At 39.9% G+C, this 24,399-nt stretch overlaps 1 protein-coding gene, 1 long non-coding RNA gene and 1 pseudogene across 2 annotated transcripts in view; 2 read left to right on the top strand and 1 right to left on the bottom strand.

Annotated features, from left to right (window-relative positions):
• The window catches only part of WDR75 (WD repeat domain 75), a 30,089-nt gene extending 20,098 nt beyond the window's left edge, over positions 1 to 9,991 (top strand). The window contains exons 12-21 of the mRNA XM_045560137.1: positions 453 to 628; positions 2,138 to 2,295; positions 3,131 to 3,311; positions 4,156 to 4,250; positions 5,056 to 5,151; positions 5,799 to 5,968; positions 6,539 to 6,598; positions 8,649 to 8,795; positions 9,208 to 9,299; positions 9,654 to 9,991. Of these exons, the coding sequence (XP_045416093.1) occupies positions 453 to 628; positions 2,138 to 2,295; positions 3,131 to 3,311; positions 4,156 to 4,250; positions 5,056 to 5,151; positions 5,799 to 5,968; positions 6,539 to 6,598; positions 8,649 to 8,795; positions 9,208 to 9,299; positions 9,654 to 9,858 (1,380 nt within the window). The 3' untranslated portion in view covers positions 9,859 to 9,991. The remainder of the gene's footprint in view (positions 1 to 452; positions 629 to 2,137; positions 2,296 to 3,130; positions 3,312 to 4,155; positions 4,251 to 5,055; positions 5,152 to 5,798; positions 5,969 to 6,538; positions 6,599 to 8,648; positions 8,796 to 9,207; positions 9,300 to 9,653) is intronic.
• A 3,391-nt stretch (positions 9,992 to 13,382) lies between these two features.
• Positions 13,383 to 19,832, top strand: LOC123644030. The gene is made up of 3 exons (XR_006736977.1): positions 13,383 to 14,801; positions 16,153 to 17,208; positions 17,991 to 19,832. It is a non-coding gene; the product is annotated as an uncharacterized LOC123644030 (long non-coding RNA).
• A 2,607-nt stretch (positions 19,833 to 22,439) lies between these two features.
• LOC123644109 lies at positions 22,440 to 23,817 on the bottom strand (annotated as a pseudogene).
• Positions 23,818 to 24,399: the final 582 nt, after the last annotated feature.

Raw genomic sequence — 24,399 nt, 5'->3', positions numbered from 1 at the left:
AAGAAAAAGGATTTTAAAAAAACAACCATAAAATGCTGGCTTATTTATGTTTCTTATCTTTGTTCACTTTATGAAGATTGTAAGTTTATCTATGCTTTCCTTGTTTCTAGCGATATGGAATCTAGCCTTGAGATTTTATGTAAAGTTATTTGTTCTTAGAAATAAGAAAAAGCACTACTTAAATTAACAGTTCTGTTGTATCGTGATGGTTGTTAGTCATCACTAATATTCAAGGTCATTGAAAAATAATTACCACCAAATTAGTACTATATAATGTGTTCTCATTTTTAATGGCAATTTTGGGGTCCACAGTAACAATTAGGTAATTTTTACCTTTGTCTAAAGATCCATCAATACTAGAAGTTGTCTTGGATGTAGTTAAGTATCATGCCTTGAATGCTTTGACATTGTATTCACATTAATAAACATTTTGGATTTTTTTAACCCCTCAGTTAGATATTATACAGCAAGAATATATCAATGATTATGGTCTGATCCAAATTGAACTAACGAAGGCTGCATTTGGCCGCTTTGGTAACTGGCTCGCAACGGTGGAACAACGGCAAGAAAAGAAAACTGAGCTTGAATTACAAATGAAACTGTGGCTATTTAGTAAGAAAACACAAGGGTAATACTACCTGTATAGTCACTTCTTAATTTCAAAGTATACAATATTTGACTTCCTATTTTATGGTTTCAGTTGTCAGTCTTTAAGATGTTTCATTTGATAAGTTTTAGATTCAGGGGTGGGGGAGGTGTTACTCTTCTAATAAAACTTTTATTTAAGTAAGCTTTCTGTTCTGGGAAGGCATTGTTGTGCTCTAGGTCAGCAGTCCCCAATCTTTTTGGCACCAGGGACTGGTTTCATGGAAGACAGTTTTTCCACGGACTGGGAGAGGGGGTTGGTTTTGGGATGATCCAAGCGCATTACATTTATTGTACAGTCCAGCCTCTCTGCTAATGATAATCTGTGTTTGCAGCTGCTCCCCAGTGCTAGCATCACCGCCTCAGCTCCACCTCAGATCATCAGGCATTAGATTCTCAAAAGAAGCTGGGAATCTAGATCCCTTGCCTGTGAAGTTTATAGTGGGGTTCCCACTCCTATGAGTATCGAATGCCTCACTGATCTGACAGGAGGCAGAGCTCAGGCAGTGATGCCAGCAATGGGGAGTGGCTGTAAATACATGAAGTTTCACTTGCTCACCTCCCGCTCACCTCCTGCTGTGTGGTCTAGTTCATAACAGGCCACAGACCCCATACCAGTCTGTGGCCTGGGGGTTGAAGACTACAGCTCTAGGTCATAATGTCATCTCATTGCATAAATGAAGAAACATGGAATCTAGGATGAGAATCCAAACATTCACTTGCTCTTCTGTTAATGTCATAGTAGCTTTGGAAAAGTCAGAGCGTAGGTGGAGGTATACTGTAGTATAGCAAGGGTGTTATGATTAAATAGGGAGCCCACTGGTTTCTTCTACCATGGCTGTGATAACCATTTATCAAGTCTCTGCTGTGTGCCAAAAACTAGGCTTAGTGCTTTCATACCCATTGTCTTACTAATCGTCAAAAGAACCCTGTACGATAAGCCTGTTATCCACATTTTACAGGTGAGGAAATAGGCCAAGAGAGATTAAGTGATTGTCCGTAGTCACTCCTCTTATAACCCATGCTTTTTTAAAACCAGGACACTATGCTGTCCTGGTGTTCTTTTAACAGCATAATGCTAACAGAAGTTATCTTTCATTCACAGCACTGCCCTTTTAAGCTGGAAACAAGCTTTGAGAAGTAGTTTTGGTGACTGAGAATAGTAAATAATGACCCGGGCAGTTTGATAAGTAGTCTTCTTTCTGTATTTTCTTGCCACAAGTGAGGCTTTTCACAGCCATTCCGTTTTTTGTTTATTTTCCAAACTCATCTGAGTTCTGTAGTCACACAAGAACACAGGTAATGTATTAGAACTCTTTGCATCCTGTGACCATTAGAGTTAGAGCACTCATTTGTCATTCTAGATGATAATCTATTTGTTTTCCATTCTTCAAGATGATATTATAAAATGTATAGTATGTTAGAAATTCTTAAACTCATGTGACCGTATTTGTCCTGATGTAAGAATAATTTCTGGTTTCCTTCCTCCTAGGTTTATTCTTAACACAAAGATTAACATGCCACATGAAGACCACATCACAGCTCTCTGTTTCTGTAATGCAGAGAAATCTGAACAGCCCACCTTGGTTACAGCTAGTAAAGATGGCCACTTCAAAGTGTGGATATTAACAGATGATTCTGATATATACAGTAAGTTGATTAGATATAGTATGTTTAAAATACATAATTTTAAAAATTGGTAATATTTATCTCATGATTTGCATCCATTCTAGTAAGATGTTTTCTACCTTGTTTAATTCTACAGGATATTGCTTAATTTTAATAGATTTAAAAGATTACATTTTCATGTCCTTTTTCCCAGATCCGTACTTTTTAAATGGTATTCTTGGTTAATCATGTGCTGATAATTCTAGTTTTTGAGTATACAGTAAAAAGGGTTTTTGGCAATAGTCTTTTCACTGCTCCACTAGAGGGAGGTCAAGGTCTCTAGGAAGGGGCATAAATTTCCAACCAGTCAATATTTTGTAGCAGTTCTAACTTAAAGAAGTTCTGGGGAGCAGGTTTTGTTTTTTGTCTTTGTTTCTTAATCCTTACTGCTTATACTGGCATGTACAGCAGTGTCCCCTTCTCTGCAGAGGATACATTCCAGAACCCCAAATGGATGCCTGAAACCACTCATAGTAATAAGCCCTGGGTATACTATGATTTTTCCTATACACACATACCTGTGATAAAGTTTAATTTATAAATTAGGCATGGTAAGAGATTAACAATAATAACTAATAATAAAATAGAATAATTACAACAGTCTACTGTAATTAAACTTATGTGAATGTGGGGGTGATGTGTGTGTGTGTGTCTCTCTCTCTCAGAATATCTTACTGTACTCACCTATTTCCAGACCACGTTTGATCCCTGGTAACTGAAACTTCAAAAAGCAAAACCCCGTGGGTAAGGGGGGACTACTATAATCTTATCCCACATTGATACCATTTCTAAAAGCTAATGGTTTGTATTTCCACAGAAAAAGCTGTTGGCTGGACCTGTGACTTTGTGGGTAGTTATCACAAATATCAAGCCACTAACTGTTGTTTCTCTGAAGATGGCTCTTTACTAGCAGTTAGTTTTGAGGAAATAGTCACAATCTGGGATTCTGAGACATGGGAACTTAGATGTACGTTTTGCCAACGAGCTGGGAAAATAAGGTAGGTAAATCATTTGGGAAGTAGTACTTTTTTTTTTTTTTTAATTTATTTAAACAAATCTTCAAACATTAGTAATCATTTTTGCTTTCTCCAAAGGTAGCTTTGTAGGTCAGTGGGACAAGCAGCTAATCAAAATGCTAGGCAGCTAAAAATTCTGACTACACAAACTTAGGTGCTAACATTTCTGAAATCAAGATTAACATTTAATTCTTGGCCTACAGATTTTTTTCTTTGTAACAAATATTTTCATAGGTGTGCTACATAATAATAGAAGCCATACATAAGCCTCAGTGGATCCAAACCATTCTTATTTTCTGTGCATTCCATAAAATCTGTGTCATGTGCAGATCTCATTGTTTCTGAGAAAGGCAGGGGAAAATAACAGTAGCACCTTCAAGCATTGCCTCAGGTGACTGGGTGTGAGGACAGAATGGCAGGTGGCTAATGAAATTGTTTCTAATTCTCCAAATAATCCGATTGTGAATTTACTTTGTAAAGCTTTCTTTACAATTCAGATTGCAAGTTTTTCTCTTCTAGGTAAAGAGCATAAAATAGGGTCTTTTGTTAAATGATTTTGTAAATTATATATACATTTTCTCTGTTTTGTGTTAATTGGTAGACTACACAACAGAATTGGTCATCGGACCTGTTTTCTGAAAGAAATAAAATAGCTAAATAAACCTTTCCTTTTGTATGTCTTAGTCTCTTTTTTCTTCAGGATAATTATGAACAAATGTGTCTGTTTAAAAATCTGCATTGCATAAAACTAATACAGTGCCTGGAAGCCTGCAGTCCTGTGTAGCTAGAAGTGACTGTTGCTAACTTCCTTATGGTTTTAATCCAGGCACCTTTGCTTTGGGAGATTGACATGTTCGAAGTATCTACTTGGTGCTACTGAAAATGGCATTCTTTGCTGTTGGAATCTGCTCAGTTGTGCATGTAAGATATTTTTTTGCTCTAAAGTGATTGGCGAAACACACAGGGAGTTGACATCATTAAACTTTAGCATTATAGGACTTGGGGGTCATATCTTCAGTTTTGTGCCCAGAGAATATATAATTTTTTCACATGACATAGCACTATATTTGGAGTGCTAGGCATGTAATAGACATTAGTTATAAACTGCTTAATTGTTGGTAAGTGGGCATCCGTTATCCTAGCCTTTTGCACTGCTTTCCGTGTGTCTGACTTTCTGCTGCCCTCAGTAGTCTCCATCCTCATAACAATTTGAGGAACGTTTCGCTAATTTGCAATGCATATTAACCTTTGTACCCCTGACAGCTTAAAATTTGAATGTAGTCTTCTATAGTCCTTCTAACAAGTGTGAACTTGGTGGCATTTTACTCATTTGAGTGTGTGTTTGGAAGGCATGGTAGTTGCTTGGTAATGAACGTATGTGATGACTTGTTTTTATATTCTCTACAGTGACTCTACAGTTTGCCCACATTTAGCAGCAGAAGAAAAGCACCAGACATAAATTTCAGTGAAATAAAAAGCTTTTCATAATGTGTAGAAGGAGTATTTAAGTTCTGCTTTGTTTTTCTGCTACGTGCCCCTCACTTAAGTGCAGCCTCCACAGATAATTTCAGTGTGTGTCCATGTGTTAGAAGCATAAAATCCCTCTTTCTAAGAATAATTGACTGTCACAGTAAAGATTAGCAATACCCACTTTAAATAACAAGTTTGAAAAAGCTTTTGGTAAATCTCTTCCTAGAAGTGAATCACCTTTTTCTCCCCCCTGCAGTGGAATGGAGTGCAAAGTTAAATGTTAGAGTTATGGAACCTGATCCCAATTCAGAGAACATTGCTGCCGTCTCTCAGTCCTCAGTGGGTTCAGACTGTAAGTACAAACCATACTTTGATAATAAGGGAAGATCTGTTACCTAAATTTTCTTTTTAACATCTTTAACATAATGCGAGTCAAGCTTGCCTTCAAGCCCCATGTCCATTTGAAGCTGTTTTGCCTGAGGCTCTGCCCTTTCTTTCTTGCCCAAGGCCTTGTTATTGTGTAAATTCATGCTTAGTTCTGAGAGCTCCAAGACATTCTTTATTTTCCTACAGGTCAATTCATACTAAGTCTTCAAAATCCAGTAGAGATTGCACCTCTTGGAAGCATTCCCAACTCTCCTGAGAAGCTTTAATTGGTCATCCTCTATGCCCTTAAAGCAGTTTCTACATATTTCTTTTCTAGTACTTAAGACAAAATACTACTGTAATAATATTTTGGTGTCTATCACCTGCAGTAGGCCCTGGTCCCTGGAGCAGGGATTCTTCTTTCTTTTTTTCATCTTCATAGCCCTCTTTCCTGACCTGCTTGGCACATAGTAGGCACCCCGTAGATCCTTGTTGAATCAACACTTAAAACAATCACAACCTGGGCCATTTACTCAATGGGATGAGTCCCAGGATTAGTGTGGTTGACCAGTCTGAGGCTAGAAGTAACCTTTGCAGGCAAAACATTATTGTCTCCTTGTTTTTTCCCTCTAGTGTTTATATTTAAACCTAGTGAGCCAAGGCCATTGTATATTCAAAAGAATATCTCTAGAGAGGAAGTCCAGTGGGGAGTGTTTGTTCCACGAGATGTCCCTGAATCATTCACCTCAGAAGCTTACCAGTGGCTGAACAGATCCCAGTTTTACTTCCTAACAAAATCACAGGTAACTGCCCCCCCCCTCAAGAAAGGCAGTCACTTTATACATGTAATTTTAGAGAGTAATAGCCCATGACTATTGGTGTGAGTTTGTTTCTGGGTGAAATAGTTTCATGAAAGGATTATTTCCCAAAAGAAATTGTCTAATAGGCTCAATAGAGCAGTATTACTGGTGTGGCTATATTATCACCACTTTAGTTACCTCACGCCTTTGAGGTTCTTTAAGTATTGGTTGCATTAAGGCTGTGACAGCAAAAATGAAAACAGTTATTTTAAATTGTATTTATTAGCATGGTTCATTTATTTTAAATTTTAGTGTTTGATGTGAATTAAAATAAAATTTTGACTTAAGTTTGATATGTCAGTTGTATTTTATTTCATTACCAGTTCTTAAATATCTTTCAGAATATAATGTTGTAACTCTCATAGTGGTTATTAAGTTTTAAATCATTTATTCCTTTTCTGTGGTCAGATACATATAACAAAATGAAAAATTGACCTTCCTATTATTTAACACCTTATTTAGACCTGTCTCTACAATTTATCTTTTGCATCATTAATTGATTTCTCTTTTCAGAGTTTATTGACATTCAGTACAAAGTCTCCAGAAGAAAAACTCACACCAACAAGCAAACAGGTAAGTTTCAGCCATTCATGGTACAGGCTGCATTGCCTCCCTAAAAAGATATGGTTATGTTTTAGAATTCACCTATGAGAAAAGTGTTTCACTTGGCCCTAAAATAGAATTTAAAACCATACACTTATAAACTGATATGCCTCTTTTGAAGTTATTAATATAATGCTCTTTTTAAATTGTTTTAATTTGTAATATCAGTAAATATATGCTTGTGATTCAAAAAGTCAAATAGTTCTACAAGGCTCTCCAAGAAAAGCTTCTACACCACCACTACTACCATGAAGACAGTCACTCTCAACTCTTAGCTGAAGCTTTTAATTTAACTCTGTATCTCTAAGAAACATGTTTACATTTCTAATTCTGGGTTTTTCAGATTTAGGTGTTATCTGTTAACTCTGAGCTATTGAAACTGAGATTTTAGCTTTTCTTTTACACTACCACTCTCTGCGTGTACACAACACATACTTCCTCTATTTGTCCCCCCAATTTTCTCCGTATAGATAAATCTTAAATTGGTTAGATCAGTATTCATTGTCATAGCCATATAGTAATACACAGATTGTTTTTCTTTTCTGTGGCCAACTTTTTGTTTTCTCTGAAGTTAATGATTGCCTTCTTTTTCCATTTGCTTAGTTTTCTGTTTACTTCTTACCTAATACAACCCCAGACTCTACCCAAGTTGTGTAAGTATTCTCAGTATTTTCAGACACACTAGGTATCCTTTCAAGTTATGAAGAAAGATTTCCAAGAGCCTTGTGACTTGCTTCGATCTGGACTGGTCACTCTGTAAGGATGCATAGTAGTCATCTTAGGATCTACACTCACCATCATTCTGGAGATTTGTTTCACCTTGACTATGTTAGATCCCGTAGTTTTCCTCTTTTCTTTGGTCACTCCCTTGCTTTGGTGAAGCATACTCCGTTAGTGCATCAGAAGTAAATTTAAGACCTTGCATGTTTGGAAATGTTTTTATTTTCTCCCACTTGATTGTGTATTATAGAGGTGTAAGTTGAAAATCTCTTTCTCTTAGAACTTTAAAGTTTCTCTTTATAACTTCTGGTATTACTAGAAGTCCACTACCACTCTTATTCTTGATTCTTTGTCTGTAATTTGACTTATTTTCCTCTGAAAACTCATTGAGTTCATTCAGCAGTTTTTTTATTGATCATTTGCTACATGCCAGAGACTGTTTAGACAGTTGGGATACATCAGTGAGCAAAATAGTCAAGTCTTTAAACTTGTGGTGCCTGCAGTCTACATGAAGACATAAACAGTAAACAACAAACATTAAGAAAAATATGGAGTATTTTAGAAGGTGATAATTATGGTGGGGTGGGGGATAGAGGAAAAGAGGGTATGGGGTACAGCTTGCAATTTTAAATGGGGAAATCTAGGTGGGCCTCATAGAAAAGACTTTGACTTTCCCTCTGAGTGAAGTGTGGGGCCCTTTGGAGGGTTTTGAGTAGAGGACTAAGGAGGAATTAATTCCTTTTCCCCCCGTATTTTCTCTGCTCTTTTTCTGCAACTCCTCTTATTTGGAGCTTGACCTTCTAGAATGATGCTCTAATTTTTGTTTTTTGTTTTGTTTTGGTTTTTGCCTGTTTTCTTTCTCTTTTGAGGGAGATTTCCTCATCTTTATCATCTTTTTTTTCTCTTACATGATCTGTTTCTATCACATTTTTGTTCTCAATCTGTTTTGGTCACTGCATTTCATTTTAGAGGTTTTCATCAGAGTCTGATGATTCTTGGCTGTCTGTTCTGATTTAAAAGTAGGCAAAGAAGCCTTTTGGAAGTTCTCTGCCTGTGTGAAACTTGCCCTCTGGCCTTCACTATCTGTCTGGGCTATTTTATGGAGAAAATCTCCAGTGTCATGACAGTTGACCCTTGAAAAACGTAGGGGTTAGGGGTACTGACCGCCACCACACACACACACAATTGAAATCTGCTTGTAACTTTTGACTCCCCGAAACCTTAACTACTAATAGCCTACTGTTGACCCAAAGTGGTTCCTCCTTTTTACTAAAATTCCCTTTATCTTAAATCCTTACAGCTGCTAGCAGAAGAAAGTCTTCCGACAACCCCATTTTATTTCATATTGGGAAAGCACAGGCAGCAGCAGGATGAAAAATTAAATGAAACTTCAGAGAATGAACTGGTACAACTGCCCTTAACAGAAAACATACCTGCAATTAATGAGGTAAGCAATTATTAAACTATGTGAAACAGATTAAATGCATTTAAAGCACCTTAGGTTGGAGTTTTTATACCTAACATTGATATTTATATCTAACATAGATATTTTATACAATATCTAACAAGTAATCATTTGTATGATATAAAACTTTTCATGCTCAAACTAAATAGCATAATTTATAATTTGGGATTATTTTGGCCTGGACCTGGGGTCCCCAGGGAGGGATGGTTGTTGGCAGAAATGTAGGAAGGTGAAAATATGTTTTTCTTTGGTTTGGTTTTTCTGTGGGGAAAGCGTTTTCATGTTTGACTCTTGACATTTACAGTAAAAGGTACTCAGTAAGGACACTGAAGGAGCAGACTGCCGAAAATAATCTTTTTATCCTTGCAATCCTATTTTTCTGTTTCTACTCTAGCTTCTTCACACTCCAGCCCACGTACTGCCGCCTGCTTCTTTCCTGTGCTCCATGTTTGTAAATTCATTGCTGCTGTCCAGAGAGACTAAGAGGTAAAGCAGCTCTTTAAATACGTTTATTAGAGCATTCTACTGTATTTCTCTTTATTGCATAAGCTGTAAAATGGAGTTAAAGGATATAGGATTATTAAATCAAGTAAAATACATTGAAAATGAATCTCAGAAAAGAGATCTTTTGTGTGTGTTTTAAAAATTTGGTATATAATTTAAAATTACACTTTTATATTCACCTGCATCTTGTAATAACCCATAATTTTTTAAGTGTGCTCAATAATAAGAGTCGTCATTTACTCTGTTGATTTGATTATATTTCTACATAGGTGTCTTAGAAATTTACTGTTTAGAAATATTTTTTAATAATATTTATATTTTATTCTGTTACTAAAGTGCTGAAGAAATCCCTGAAGATATAGATATGGAAGAGGAAAAAGAAAGTGATGACTCAGATGAAGAAAATGATTTTAGTGAAAAGGTTCAGGATACAAATGACCCAGATTTAGGAGAAGACATTATACATCAGTTGTCAAAAGCTGAAGAAAAGGAACTGAGAAAATTCAGGAAAGTGGACTACAGCTGGATAGCTGCTCTTTAGGCCTTGGAGATAGGGGAGGGTTCTTGCACCTTATGTTTTTATTATATGTTGATACTCCAGAAACATCTATTTTAATGTTATTTCTGTTCTTAAAATAAAAAGTATTGGCAGGCTTTACTTTTTTAAAAAACTGCTAGTATGAAGCTATATCTGCAACGTGCTTTACAGTTACTAGGTACATTCGTATATCACATGATCTCATTTTTTATTTTGAATCACACATCAGCCTTACAAAGTAGGTAAGTATTTTCTTCACAGGTGATACAGCAGAACTGGGACTTGAATTTATACACCTGATGTCCCCTTGGCTGCAGTTTGGAAATAGACGTTTTGAAAATTGAAAGGCTTGGTTGATGTTGTTAATTGTTTTGACACCAAAATTCATTTGGTGGCCAAATATGACCTGAACTGATGGGAAATCCTGATACATTCCTCTTAGTGTATTTATTTCTCTTAGAGAAATTTAGAGTTGATTTGATTGTGTGGTATTCCACAGACCCCACCGAGGACAATAATATCAGGTGCCTAAAATCTGAAAAATTCTAAACTCATAGAATCATCTGGCTCAAAGTCCCATTGCTAGAAGAAAACAATCCAAGTCCCCTGGGTTTTATGTTAAAGCAGTGAAGTTGCTACATCTTAACCACTTAACATTTTTAGCTTTCCCGTTCCCTGATAATACTTCTATAAATTTTATATTAAAATGTTAACACCTAAAATAGGAAAGTGTACAAATCGTAAGAGCACACACATCTCAATGAATGTTCACAAAATTGCCACAAATGGCTTTTAGTATATGCTGTAGACTGAATGTTTGTGTCCCCCCAAAACTCATATGTTGAAACCTAAACCCCAATGTGGTGGTATTTAGTGGTGGGGCCTTTGGGAGGTGCTTAGGCCACGAGGGTGAAGCCCTTGTCAATGGGATTATTACCCTTATGAGAGAAGCCAGAGAGCTCTCACCCTTTCTACCATGTGGGGACGCAGCAAGAAGACAGGAAGCAGGCCCTTACCAAATATCAAATCTGCTCACACCTGTTAGTTAGATTTCCCAGCCTCCAGAACTGTGAGACATAAATTTCTGTTTATAAGCCACCTAGTCTGTATTTTGTTACAGCAGCCTAAGCAGACTAAGTGTGGTTTAATCAGTATTCAAGTAAGGTCTGTATATTTTTTTAAATAACAGCTACATTGAGATATAACTCACAAAGCATACAATTAATACTTTAAAGTGGACAATTCAGTGGTGTTTAGTATAGTCAGAGTTGTATACCATCACCACAATTTTAGAACATTTAGATAGCCACAAAAATGTCTATTTCTTTCAACCTCCCCTACTCTACCCTCAGGCAACAACTAGTCATCCTATCTGTAAATTTGCCTATTCTGGACATTTCATATAAACGGAATCACAATACGCGGTCTTTTGTGGCTGGCTTTTTTCATGTAGCATGCATGTTGTAGCATGTATCAGTGCTTCATTCCTTTTTATTGGTTTCACTTCTGGATATACACCTACGAGTGGGGTTACTGTGGTAACTATGTTTAGCTTTTTGTAGAACCACCAGACTCACAAATCAGCTGTACTGTTTTATATTAATTACATTATTACACAAAGGCTACAGTTTTGAGCAGCACAAATCTAGAGACTTGATTGGACTAACTTGGAAATTTTAGCTAAGACAAGAAAGACTGTTAGCCTTCATTTTGGTCTTGTCAACCTCTCTCTCTCTTTCCCCAGGGATTGGAACATAGTAACATATTGACATAGTTACAAATAAATTGTATTATTATTTTGCCCTTTTTAGACATGGTATTTCCAAGTTCAAGAAATACTTATATATTTTACAGTTATGCATGAAAGATTTTACACTTTCAAATCATTAAATTTGGGACGTGTTTTTTAAATAGTGATTACTATATAACATGAAAAATTACTTGGTGGTTTTTTTTGTTTGTTTTTTTGAGACAGAGTCTTGCTCTGTCACCTGGGCTAGAGTGCAGTGGCATCCTCATAGCTCACTGCAACCTCAAACTCCTGGGCTCCAGTGATCCTCCCTGCTTGGCCTCCCAGACTGTTAGGATTACAGGCATGAGCCACCACCCTTGACCTGAAAAATGAATCTTTTAAGTGTGGATTTAATTACTTTTTCTAAAGAGTTGATCACTCTTACATTAAACTGGTAGGAGGGATTATTCCAATTTCTCCTTCAATACTAAAAATTCCAATTTTTCCAAAGAAAACTATACAGATCATAAGGAAATGGCCACTCAATTCTCTAAAACCTGGACTTGTGTCCAGCAGATTTGTAGTCTGTCCCTCTGTTCCTCAGTTCTTTTCTCACAGGAAACTGGTCCCATCATAGTAAGTGAACCCATAAAGACTACTCACATTCTATTCTTCCTCATTGTTCATCGAGTGTATCTAGCAAGGCATGAACCTGTTACACCAGGTGCTCTCACTGTTGTGTCCGTGATGAAAGGCACAGCCTGTGACTCAGGAAGTCTATAATCTCAACCCCACTGCGGGGTGGGCCCCCTGTCAACCGCATAGTACACGCCATGCATTTTGCACACATCACACTCTGTCTGCAGTTCCGTATGTCAAGTGTTACCCCAACTTGACAAATGAGGAAACTGGCTCCAGAGAGATTAAGGAAATCCTACAAGGCTACCAGAGGTGGGCCTAAAACAGGAGGACCCCTGCCTATCAAATCCCAAATCCTGTACCCTTCTAGAATAACACATTGTCTCCCAAACACTTAAAACAGCCAGTTAGCATTACAAAGGCATCTATAATTGGGGAGGAACTGTAATAAGAAGCAAACAAAATAACAGATTTAGAGCTAATCCCAGCTGCAAACAAGAGCTAGCCAGCTCTGCAAACTGGCTAAATCCTTTAAACTGTCTGAGTTTAAACCTTTAAACTGCCTCTATAAAATGCAGTGCTCCTGGCCAGGCAGATGGTTTTGCCTGCCTGACTAGTGTAATTATGTTGAAAATATAGGAAAAGTGTATAAAATTTGAATATTGTGCACGATTATGCACTTGCGAATATGCAAATTTTTGATGAAAAGTCTGGGCAATCAAATGACTGCATATTAATTAGAATACACTCCTTGTTAATGTGCTAGAACAATGTTCCTCTTTGTTTGTTTGTTTCTTGTCATAGACTAGCACCCAGCATAGAAATTATAGACTATGGGCCGGGCACGGTGTCTCACGCCTGTAATCCTAGCCCTCTGGGAGGCTGAGGCGGGTGGATCGCTCGAGGTCAGGAGTTCGAGACCAGCCTGAGCGAGACCCCGTCTTTACTAAAAATAGAAATAAACTATCTGGACAACTAAAAATATATATAGAAAAAATTAGCCGGGCATGGTGGCGCATGCCTGTAGTCCCAGCTACTCGGGAGGCTGAGGCAGTAGGATCGGTTAAGCCCAGGAGTTTGAGGTTGCTGTGAGCGAGGCTGACGCCACGGCACTCACTCTAGCCTGGGCAACAAAGTGACACTCTGTCTCAAAAAAAAAAAAAAAGAAATTATAGACTATGTTGCAATGTTGTGGGTAATGTATTTTAAATAATTTCAGGTCTTTGTACTATGACCATAATGGATCCCTTAACAGATGCCTATTAAGTTAAATCTAACCATCTGGTTAAAATGAACTAAATCTTGTAAATGACACTGGTTTTTCTGTGAGGCTGCTTCACCTGACCTACTACTTCTAGAAATTGTGCTTCCTCTGTTAGCCATGTTTCTCGATTGCCATGAAAATAATAAAATTACCTTAAGACACCAAAGTCAAGACCACATCACAACACAATCTTCCCTGAAGACCCAGGCAGTATTTAGGACCCCAGGGAGATTATTTATCACTGATGAATACCTCTGAGATTAAAATGAAATGGAAATGGAAGTAACGGGGATTTGAGAGTAGTATACTATGAGGGGAAGACGGTGAGTAGAATAGAATCAAGAAACACTCAACCACAGAGATGCAATCAATGATTACATTGCTCAAATTACTCTTGTTTTTCAAAAACCACAAGCAAACCACTTAGTCTCTGAGTCACAGTTTCTTCTAAATTGCAGAATTACACAAAATGATCCCTTCCAGCACTGAAACTCTGTGACCACAGAACTAAATTATGTTTTGTAATGTAGTATAGGCTTCATTCCCATCCCATGCCTCAAAATGCCAAGACACTGGCCTACCAAGTACTAAACTTCTGATACGTATACATAAAGATGTGAATATGTGGCTATCTTAGTCCCCCATCTTCAGACATGACATACCTCTGGTCTAGAAACTCCTTGGGAGATCAGAGCACTTGGTTCACAAAATGAAATAATCAGACATGAAAGTGCACCAGTTCCTCCCATTGTTTGGTTGCGTTTTGATAATCCTTGTTATCCTAACGGAAGGATGAATATAAGTGCTCTGAAAACAAGCACTTTAAATGCAAATATTGATATTATGCCCTAGTCACATAGGAAGGTAAATTTAGACCTCTTGTTCCTTCAGAAACCTGTTTGTAGTTGAGAAATCGAGTCCACCAGCCCCCCTCTCTTAGGTGAGCACTATCTCTTCTAGAAGGAGGATTGGTCTAGGAGTCAGAAGACTACCAGGTCCTGTTCTGCATCTGCCTAAGTTTGTGCTTGTATTAAATTATTTAAAGTCTTATTTTTTTATCTCTAAAATAAAGGGCTTCATAAGATAGATCTCTGAACTCCTTCCTTGAGTCTCAAATCGTGATTCACCAAAGTGCCCAGAACTCTCTCAGCCTTAGCCAAAATATATGTGTGACTCTGCTACGTAACTGCAGCCTCCTTTGGTGCTGGACAGAAGAGGAAACAAGCAGCTTCCAAGACCACATTCCTGAACAAGAGAGAAGATTCTGCACTTAGGCTCAAGATGCCCTCGGACTGAATCTCTGCAGAACAGGTTTGGAGCCAGAACTCCTCATTATCAACATCCCCAGAAACCATGAGCAAAGCAAAACATGGGATGAGGGGGGTGGCTGTATGACACACAAGAGGCACTCATACTTGTTGAATGAAGGTGACCACAGAGTGAAGAAGATAAGAACAGGTAGGGTGGCTTTCCTTACACTTAACAGTCAAGGTAAAAATGAAGGGCCAAAGCTTGCCCTGTATAAGCAAATCTTTTTCCCAGGCTCTACGTACTCCTGTAAACCACTGAGGAGTGACATTCTGCAACAGGGGCAGTGAAAGGAGCCTGATACGTCTGGCTCCTCTCCCCTCCATCCCTCTGGTGTAGCCCACCTGCAGCACACTCTTCTCTCGTCCCCCCAATTCACAACCTTGGCAGAAAATATCCTATTGATTATATAAAACAACCTAAAGGAAACATTGAACACTACAAAATAATCGCATATGTCCAGATCTCTTATATAAAGGGGCAGAGAGAGGTGTAACTGGCTACTGAAAACTGAACAACCCAGAGAACACACCTTTATTGGTATGTCCTATAATCAGGAATATCTTGAACCAAGGACAGGAAATTGCTATTTTATATTTACCATTGCCTTGTTCCTGACTCATCCAACTTCCTCTTTTCGTGAGAAATTAGACAACTCTGAATATTTGTGCTTCTCTTTGGAGCATCTCTACAGCAGGAGCAATCTGCATACCAGTCACATTTACTATTCGGGATGTTATAGAATCTACCCCTGGGGAGCTCTTGGAGTGCAAAGAAAGTGAGCTCACCCTGCAGCTCAGTCACAGGGGCTCTGCTGAGTTACTGAGAATACCACTTAAATTTCCCTGGGCATCCGTTTCCTCCTCAGTAAAAGTGAGAGGAGGCTGAGTCATCTCAGCAAGCTTCCAGCTCTGAATGTCCTTGATTGCAAGTGTACTGTATTATACCTTTTATAATTAAGATGGTAATTAACACTTTGATAGCAATAATTTATTGTTGAATAGGATAGTGCAGAATTGTTAATACAATTTAAGAAAGAGGCATCTTCTCCTGGCTTACACACTGTAGTGACTCCCAGCCAGGGTCCTGCCTTAGCACTGCTCAAGTCTGGTGGGGGACGGTGTGTGTCGCTGTGGAGACCAGTGCAGTTCAGGAAGGTGGGGGGCACGTCAGACATAAACAACTCATTGCAAAGATAATTGCAAGTTTCCTGATGGCCCCAGAGATATAGTAATAATATAGCAATAATGAGACTAATACCCAATGTTTTTGTAGGGCTCCTATGTGCCATTTAACCCATACTTTAGGATACAGTTACATGTTAAAATGCAGTTTTGCTATCTCTATTTTGCAGGGTAGGACACTGAGGCCCAGGAAGTTTGGGTGAATTGCTCAAGGTCACAGTGCTGGTAAATGGAGGACCCTAGACTCAATCTCTGTTTGGCTCTAGGACCTGTTCCTTGGCCACTGTGGTCCCCAAATCAGCAAGCTTTCCTCACCACCACTCTCAGGCCTCTTGCAAGTACAGCGCCTCCAGTCTGGAGCCTCCCCTCCAACACGGCTGGGTCAGGCTGGGGTCTCTTCCCCTCCTCACCCACCGTGCAGTGGTCGATGACGCCTGCCTCTGCCCCGATCCCACCTCTGGAGGCCCTTCGGTCTCCTTCGCACCTCCTCTCGACTTCGCCATAGCCTCGGCTGCTCTGCAAATCCTGGGCATCTTCCTGAAGCTGCTCAGCTGGATGAATGAACACCTGGCCCCTGGCCCATGGAAGGTGACCGCCTGCCTTGACAACAGCACCGTTGCCATCCCAGCTGGTCTGAGAAGGGCTATGGCTGCCCCACGTGGTACACAGCACAGCTCAGACACTCTGCAGGCCTGGCTGCTGGCATGGGCCCAGGAGCTGCATTCTCACCCTTCTTGTAGCCCTGCTGGACCAGCTGGTCTGCCTCTCCAAGGCCAGGAGTAATACCTATATGGAGGACAAGACATCCATGGCCCATGGTGCTCACTTCCGGAATTAGCTTCCTCATCCTGGAACTGGCCCTGATCCCCATCTGCTGGACAGCCCACATCATCATCTGGGACTTGAACAAGCTCCTGGCAGCAGGGGCCGCCCTCTACTTGGGCTGGGCTGCCTCTGCCTCCCACCTTTCACTGGATGGTGGGGTGGGTGCGGTGCAGGTCTGGAAAGCTGCGAGTGCCTGTCTGGAGTTGTGGGGCTCCAGCCATTACATGGCTGTCTTAGCCCCTTGGGGATGCTGTAACAGAATATTTTCAACTGACTGGTTTATAAACAACAGAGCTTCTGGAGGCTGGGAGGTCCAGGATCAAGGCACCAGCAGATTTTGTGTCTGGTGAGAGCCCTCTTCCTCACAGGAAGCCATGGTTGGCTCCTCCAAAGATGAACAGGTAAGGGAGCTCTCTATCCTGGAGTCTCTTTTATGAGGGCACTAATCCCATTCACTACAGCTCCACCCTCATGACCTAGTCACCTCCCAAAAGCTCCAGCTCCTAACACCATCATATTGAGGTTAGGATTTCAACATATAAATTTGGAGGTGGACACAAGCATAGCAATGGCCCTTTACTCTGCCTCTGTCCTGCCCTGCTACCTCTTTGGGGACCTCTGAGTATTGCACTAAGAATTACGAGAGGAGGATGGGGGAATGGCGGCTCCCTTAGCAATGGAGACTTCCCCTCTTGAATGGAGTCATCAAAGAGATGGTCACACTTGACAGCTTTGGGGTTGCTTTTACCTTTTGTTTTTGCTTTTTGCTGTTTTTATTTTTTCCAGAGTTTTTTTACTTTCTTTCTTTTTTTTTTTTTTTTTTTTTTTTTTTTGAGACAGAGTCTCGCTCTGTTGCCCAGGCTAGAGTGAGTGCCGTGGCGTCAGCCCAGCTCACAGCAACCTCAAACTCCTGGGCTCAAGCAATCCTTCTGCCTCAGACTCCTGAATAGCTGGGACTACAGACATGCGCCACCATGCCCGGCTAATTTTTTCTATATATTTTTAGTTATCCAGCTAGTTTCTTTCTATTTTTAGTAGAAATGGGGTCTCGCTCTTGCTCAGGCTGGTCTCGAACTCCTGAGGTCAAACGATTCACTCACCTCGGCCCTCCCAGAGTGCTAGGATTACAGGCGTGAGCCACTGCGCCCGGCCTCCGGAGTTTTGTTAATTCACTGAATGACAGAGCCAAGAAAACGACTCCGACTCCCACCCTGGATTCTACTGCCAGTGTTCTCACTGTTGGATGATGGAGCAAAAGAGACGATGCTTTGAAGCTTCTGCATCTTCCTCCACACCTTTTCCAAGACTTGGAAATTGGAGCTCTTGGACACATCCTCATCTCAGAGGTAAACCTGGAGCTGGGGACCCAGTGGGATGGGCTGCTTTCTGCCCCGGTTCTTCCTGACAATATCGTCTGTCTCTGGGAGGAGCTCCTGCTGCAAGGGGAGGAGCCTCCCTGGACCTGTAGGGACCACACTCTCCTTTCCCCTCAGTCCTCCCCCTCCCAGGGGTGTAGTTCCTAGAACAGCAGTAGATAAGTTACCGAAGAATAAGCCGTCTGACCCCTGACTCTTCTGTTCTGTTGAATCTGCCATCGTGTTCCCTGTGGGAGTGGGGACTGCTGGCCTTTCCTGGGCCCCAGCTGGGCTGTAGTCACCAGACTCACCAGACTCACTTTGCAGCCACTGCTTGCTTCTGCCTATGCCCTTGCCCATACTCATAAATTGTTGGGAAAAAAGAAGAAAAAAAAAAAGAGGTGTATGGGGAGGCATCCACGGCTCAGGCTCTATCTTGCCCATCAATCCCCTTGGCTAGAAACTCAGGAGATAACTTTACAATTGGTCAAAGACCACTGAGTTTTTAATATTCATCTTTATTAACCTTATCCTGAATATGTACACAGAGTATTCTGGATCAGAGACAGATTTCTTGTTAATTACTTTACAGTAAATAATAGGCATGCTGGCACCCCAGGGTGTCACAATGAGAGCCAGGTCAAATGTCTCACCCAGTAACTGGGGACTCTGTAGTGAGTGATAAGGAAAAGTGATTTTTTCTTAGAAAAATAATGAGTCTGATTGCTTGCTCCGTATGTAAACAAAATATATCCAGGGGTCAGATAACCTCCTGTGTCTCAGCTTTTATGACCCGAAAATGACGCCAAGGTCTGGGCTTCATACCGAGGAAGATAGGACTACCATCTTCCTGGCACTTCAGGGCTTAACCTAGGGACCTTGTCTATGTTTTAACCATTGGCTCTCTCAAGGATAGAAGAGAAAACTTATCCTCATTTCAGAGCAGAATGATTAGACAAGTGGGCATGGATCTAGTTCTCGTAATATGTGAAGAGTGTCAAGAGGCGAGGGCTTCTTACAGGAGCACTAAGAAAACCAGGAAAGCTTTATTTCCCTCCACGTAACCTCAATGTTCTGATAATACCAAGGAGTGCCTGGATATTTCTCATGTCCAAAAGTTCAACTTTATTCTACCAGTTTTTGAGTTTATATTTTGCACAAAGGTGAGCGAGACCTAGTCCTTGTCCCTAAGTTGCAATGACACATATGGTCAATTTGTTATAGGCTGGTGGGCCCTGAAACTGTGTCTTACCCAGTTTCAGAGCAGGCCCATCATCATCACATAGAGGGAGGCTTAGTGTTAAATAGCGATAGAAGATTCTAACCAGATGTCCTGCCTTCCAACAACCCCATGAAAATTGCTGGCTCCGTCACTGTGCATAGCTGTCCTGGGGGCATGTACTATTGATAGGAAGTTATCTATCCCAACCCCTCTGCAGTTTACAAAATGCAATGCCCACTGAGTATCTCATCAATCTCAGTAACTATAAAGTAGGCAAAAGAGTGATATAGCCCAGATGTTAAGTGACTTGCCCAAAGTCAAATGATGAATAAGTGACAGAACTCAAATACAGACCTTTTGACAACAAAGCCAGAATCCTTTCCACTACCTTTGTTTCATGTAATTCTATGTGAACCCCTCAATAATATTAAAAGTATAATGTTAATTATTATAATAGTTGTTATTCTCACTCTACTTCTTATGACAGTAAGATGTTATCCAGCTGGTGCAAAAATAATTGCACTGACTGTGAATTTTAAATCATTATATAATAACTAGGCTCAAACACACCTTTATTAATCAAAATAGGAACCATTACAATCAACACATTTTTGCCAATGAGAAATAAGTTTGTTTATTCCTGTAGCATAAAAATCCATGCTTCAGGACTTGAGGAACTTTTGGGAAGCATTTTCTGCATCCTGCTAGTTGTGGAAGTGTTTTTCCTGCAAAAGTTGTTGAGGCCCTTGAAGAAGTGGTAGTCTAGTGGCGAGAGGTCAGGTGAATATGGCGGATGAGGCAAAAGTTCTTAGCCCAATTCGTTCAACTTTTGAAGCATTGATTGTGGGACACGCGGTCGGGCGTTGTCTGGAGAATTGGGCCCTTTCTGTTGACCAATGCCAGCTGCAGGCATTGCAGTTTTCCGTGTGTCTCATTGATTTGCTGAGCAGACTTCTCAGATGTAATGGTTTCACCAGGATTCAGAAATCTGGAGTGGATCAGACTGGCAGCCGACCACCAAACAGTGACCATGGCCTTTTTTTTTGGTGCAAGTTTGGCTTTGGGAAGTGCTTTGGAGCTTCTTCTTAGTCCACTCACTGAGCTGGTCATCACTGGTTGTCGTATAAAATCCACTTTTCCTCACACATCACAATCCAGTAGAGAGATGGTTCATTGTTGTTGCGTACAAGAAAAGAAGACAACACTTCAAAACAGTGATTTTTTTTATTTTCAGTCAGCTCATGAGGCACCTACTTACCTAGCTTTTTCACCTTTCCAATTTGCTTCAAATGCCGAACAACCATAGAATGGTCAACAGTTGAGGTCTTCGGCAACTTCTTGTGTAGGTGTGAGAGGATTAGCTTCGATGATTGCTCTCAATTGGTCGTTGTCAACTTCTGATGGCCGTCCCTCCACTGTGCTCCTCATCTTCAAAGCTCTTGTCTCCTTTGTAAAACTTCTTGAACCACCACTGCACTGTACATTCATTAGCTGCTCCTGGGCCAAGTGCATTGTCAATGTGTGAGTTGTCTCTGCTGCTTTACAACCCATTTTGAACTCAAATAAGAAAATCGCTCAAATTTGCTTTTTGTCTAACATCATTTCCATAGTCTAAAATAAATATAAAATAAGCAGCAAGTAAAAAGTCATTAGCAAAAAAAATAAAGTGAGAAATGAGCATTAAAAGATGTATGACATAACCATATTTAAGAATGTATTCCAATATCAAAGGGCAAATTTCAACAATGCTAAAGTCACAATTACTTTTGCACCAACCTAATACAACTTTTAAAACCAGTCCAGCTTAAGAAATTGTATAAGAATAAATTGAATAGCATTAGATTTTGTCTGAAAAAGAAAAAGAATGAATTAAATACCACTTGTCATTTGGCTTAACACTAGGAAATGGGGTTAGGAAGTGGATGAACTGGGTGTGTGACAATCTAAGATGATATTGCTCTTTTTTTCAACAAGAGTATTTTATAAATATTTTATAATATAAATGCTTTAATGCAAAATGCTTAACACTTAACATTAGCAAAGTTTCATTTAAATTAAAACTCCATTTAACTAAAGATGGCTAACCTTAAGAATTGTACAGTAGTCGAATTCTGCTATATAATGCCACTCCTATGCCATACGATGAGAACAGCTCCATAGCTGCTTATTTTCTCCATTGCTCTTCTGAACCCCAAGGGGTAGGGGAGCTGTACTCAGACAAACACAATGCAACCCAACTGCACAAAATGATTCCTAATAGTTATAAATACATTTTGACTTAGCCGTCCAACCAAATAGCTTGGGGTTAACTACAGGTATTATCCTAGAGTTCATAAAAGGTTTTGTGTTAAGTCTTAGTAAAAGTTCTGCACTAGATGAAAAATCACAGTTTAAAGATGCATGTTCTTTGCCGGGCACAGTGGCTCACACCTGTAATCCCAGCACTCTGGAAGGCCGAGATGGGAGGATTGTTTGGGCTCAGGAGTTCAAGACCAGCCTGAGCAAGAGCAAGACCCCATCTCTACTAAAAATAGAAAAATTAGCCATCCGTGGCATGCACCTGTAGTCCCAGCTACTGGGGAGGCTGAGGCAGGAGGATCACTTGAGCCCAGGAGTTTGACGTTGCTGTGAGCTAGGCTGACGCTGTGACACTGTAGCACGGGCAACAGAGTGAGACCTGTCTCAAAAAAAAAAAAAGGATGCACATAGTTACTATGCATACACATTTAATATCTATAATGTAAACACCAGAAATATACATTAGACAGAGTACCCTCACTAGTCAGGCACAGTTAAAAAAAAAAAAAAAAGATGAGATAACATGATTCTCACAGTTCAAAGGAATCCTGCCTGAAGAGTTTGAACAGCTGCCAATAAATCGCTTCCATTGTTCAGGGGTTAAGGCATTTCTGAGACCCTTAGGGTTTAACAAAACTGGATTCCCTGGTTTTTAGTGTAGCGTCAGCATCTTTTACTGCATGGTAGATAACATATTCGCTATGAGTCTGTGACAGGTAATGGAATTCCTCAGTAAGCCAGAAGAATTTAGCATGTTCTAGAGCAACATAATCTTTAGCCATTTTGATATAGCTACGTAAGTTATGAGCCTGATGTGGAGCGCCTGCTGGGATAAATACATCTGTGAGCACCTGTACAATAGCTCAGCCTTTAACTCCAAACTCTTGCTGAAGATGTTTTCGTAGTGATCTGACCAAACAAAGTAGTTTGGCAGTCCAGAGACCAAATTCAGTTGCCATCTCACCTTGTGTACTCAGCGTACTCAGGCAATGGAATGTTGACCATCAGATTATGAAACCTGTAAGGCATCATATCTCTAAAATCTTTTCCTGGTGGCTATTCTTTAAGTTTCAAAATCACTAATTCTTTTTCATTTTCAAGTAATTTGGAACAACTTCAAATCCACTCCAGAAGTCTCCTACTGTGGCTTCTGTGATTATTTCATTGGTTCTTGAATTAACTAGGTTGACTTCTGTATCCCCAAACTCATTGGTAAAGGAGTCAGGTTTCCAAAGTTCAGAGTTCAATTTATGATGCACTTCAGATACCCTCACCAGCTGCCCTTGTTTCCAGCACTCCCCAGTTACATTCCAGTTGCTCCTGTTGTCGGGATCTTACAAGCACAGCAAGCGATGATCACATAGCCAGTTGTGAGGACTGTCAGAATACTGGGCTTGTCATCAGTTCTTGAGGCTTCTTAGATAAATCGGAAGATATCTTACTTTCCACCAAAGAAGCAAAGATATCATCAAGAATGTAAGGGGCCAGTCTTGAGTCCATTTTCTGCCTTTGTTTTCCTTGTTGACATTCCTGCCGGTTAGGTGGGCCAGCTGGTTTGAAGCAGATGTGCTGGCTGGACAGGCAGGCTTTGTGCTGCTGGCTGCTTGGAGGGTGGGTGGACTCCCACCTGCAGCTGCTGGCTCCAACACTGATGGATTCTGTGGATTCAGGTCCAAGCATAGGTTTTTCTCCAACTAATGAAGTCTGTTTTATGTCTTCTTTCGAGGCTGGCTTTGAAAATAACTTGAATTGCCTATTTGAATAGAGACAATTTACCTTTATGCTACATTTTGCTCTTTCAAAATGAACAGCCTCCAGCAGCATAGAAAGTTTTTCCAGGAATGCTCTGTGTAGGCATCAAATTCTCTTGTTCATGTACCCAATTCTTCATACATCTCAGCCAGACGCATCTTAGGCAGCGCCCTGTTGGCAATTCTTCCCTTTCATCTGGTAGCAATCCATATACACTTCAAATTCACACTGAGGATAGAGCTGTGCAACAGAAAGATGATGGTGTTGCAAGTATCACATGGTTCTTGAACACCTTTGACAACTCTATTCCTAGCGACTCCCTACGAGATACTCTTACTGTGTGGCTCAATAGTTGGCATAGCTTCCTTTTCAGAAATCACCATTTGATTTCTATAGGTTATACCATATACAGGCATACCTCAGACATATTATAGGTTTGGTTCCAGACCACTGCAATAAAGTGAATTTTTGCAATAAAGTGAGATACGTGAATTTTTTGGTTTCTCAGTGCATATAAAATTATGTTTATATTCTATTATCATCTATAAGTGTGCAATAGCATTAGGCCTAAAAAATGTACACACCTCAATTTAAAATACTTTATTGCTAAAACATGCTAATGCTCATTTGAGCCTTTAGCACGTCATAATCTTTTTGCTGGTGGGAGGTCTTGCCTTGATGTTGATGGCTGCTAACTGATCAGGGTGGTGGTTGCTGAAGGTTGGGGTGACTGTGCCATTTTCTTAAAATTGTTAAATTTTAACAATTTAACTTAAAATTGGCTGTGCCAATTTCTTAAAATAAAACAACAGTGAAGTTTGTTGTCTCAAATGATTCTTCCTTTCATGAAAGATTCCTCTGTAGCAGATGATATTGTTTGATAGAATTTTACCCACAGTAGAACTTTCAAAATTGGAGTCAATTATCTCAAACTCTGATGTTTCTTTATCAACTATGTTTATGAA

Source organism: Lemur catta, chromosome 8 (genome assembly GCF_020740605.2).
Source record: "Lemur catta isolate mLemCat1 chromosome 8, mLemCat1.pri, whole genome shotgun sequence".
NCBI lineage: Eukaryota > Metazoa > Chordata > Mammalia > Primates > Lemuridae > Lemur > Lemur catta.
The sequence above is the reverse complement of the archived record's forward strand: the minus strand, read 5'-3'. Positions and strand labels throughout refer to the sequence as shown.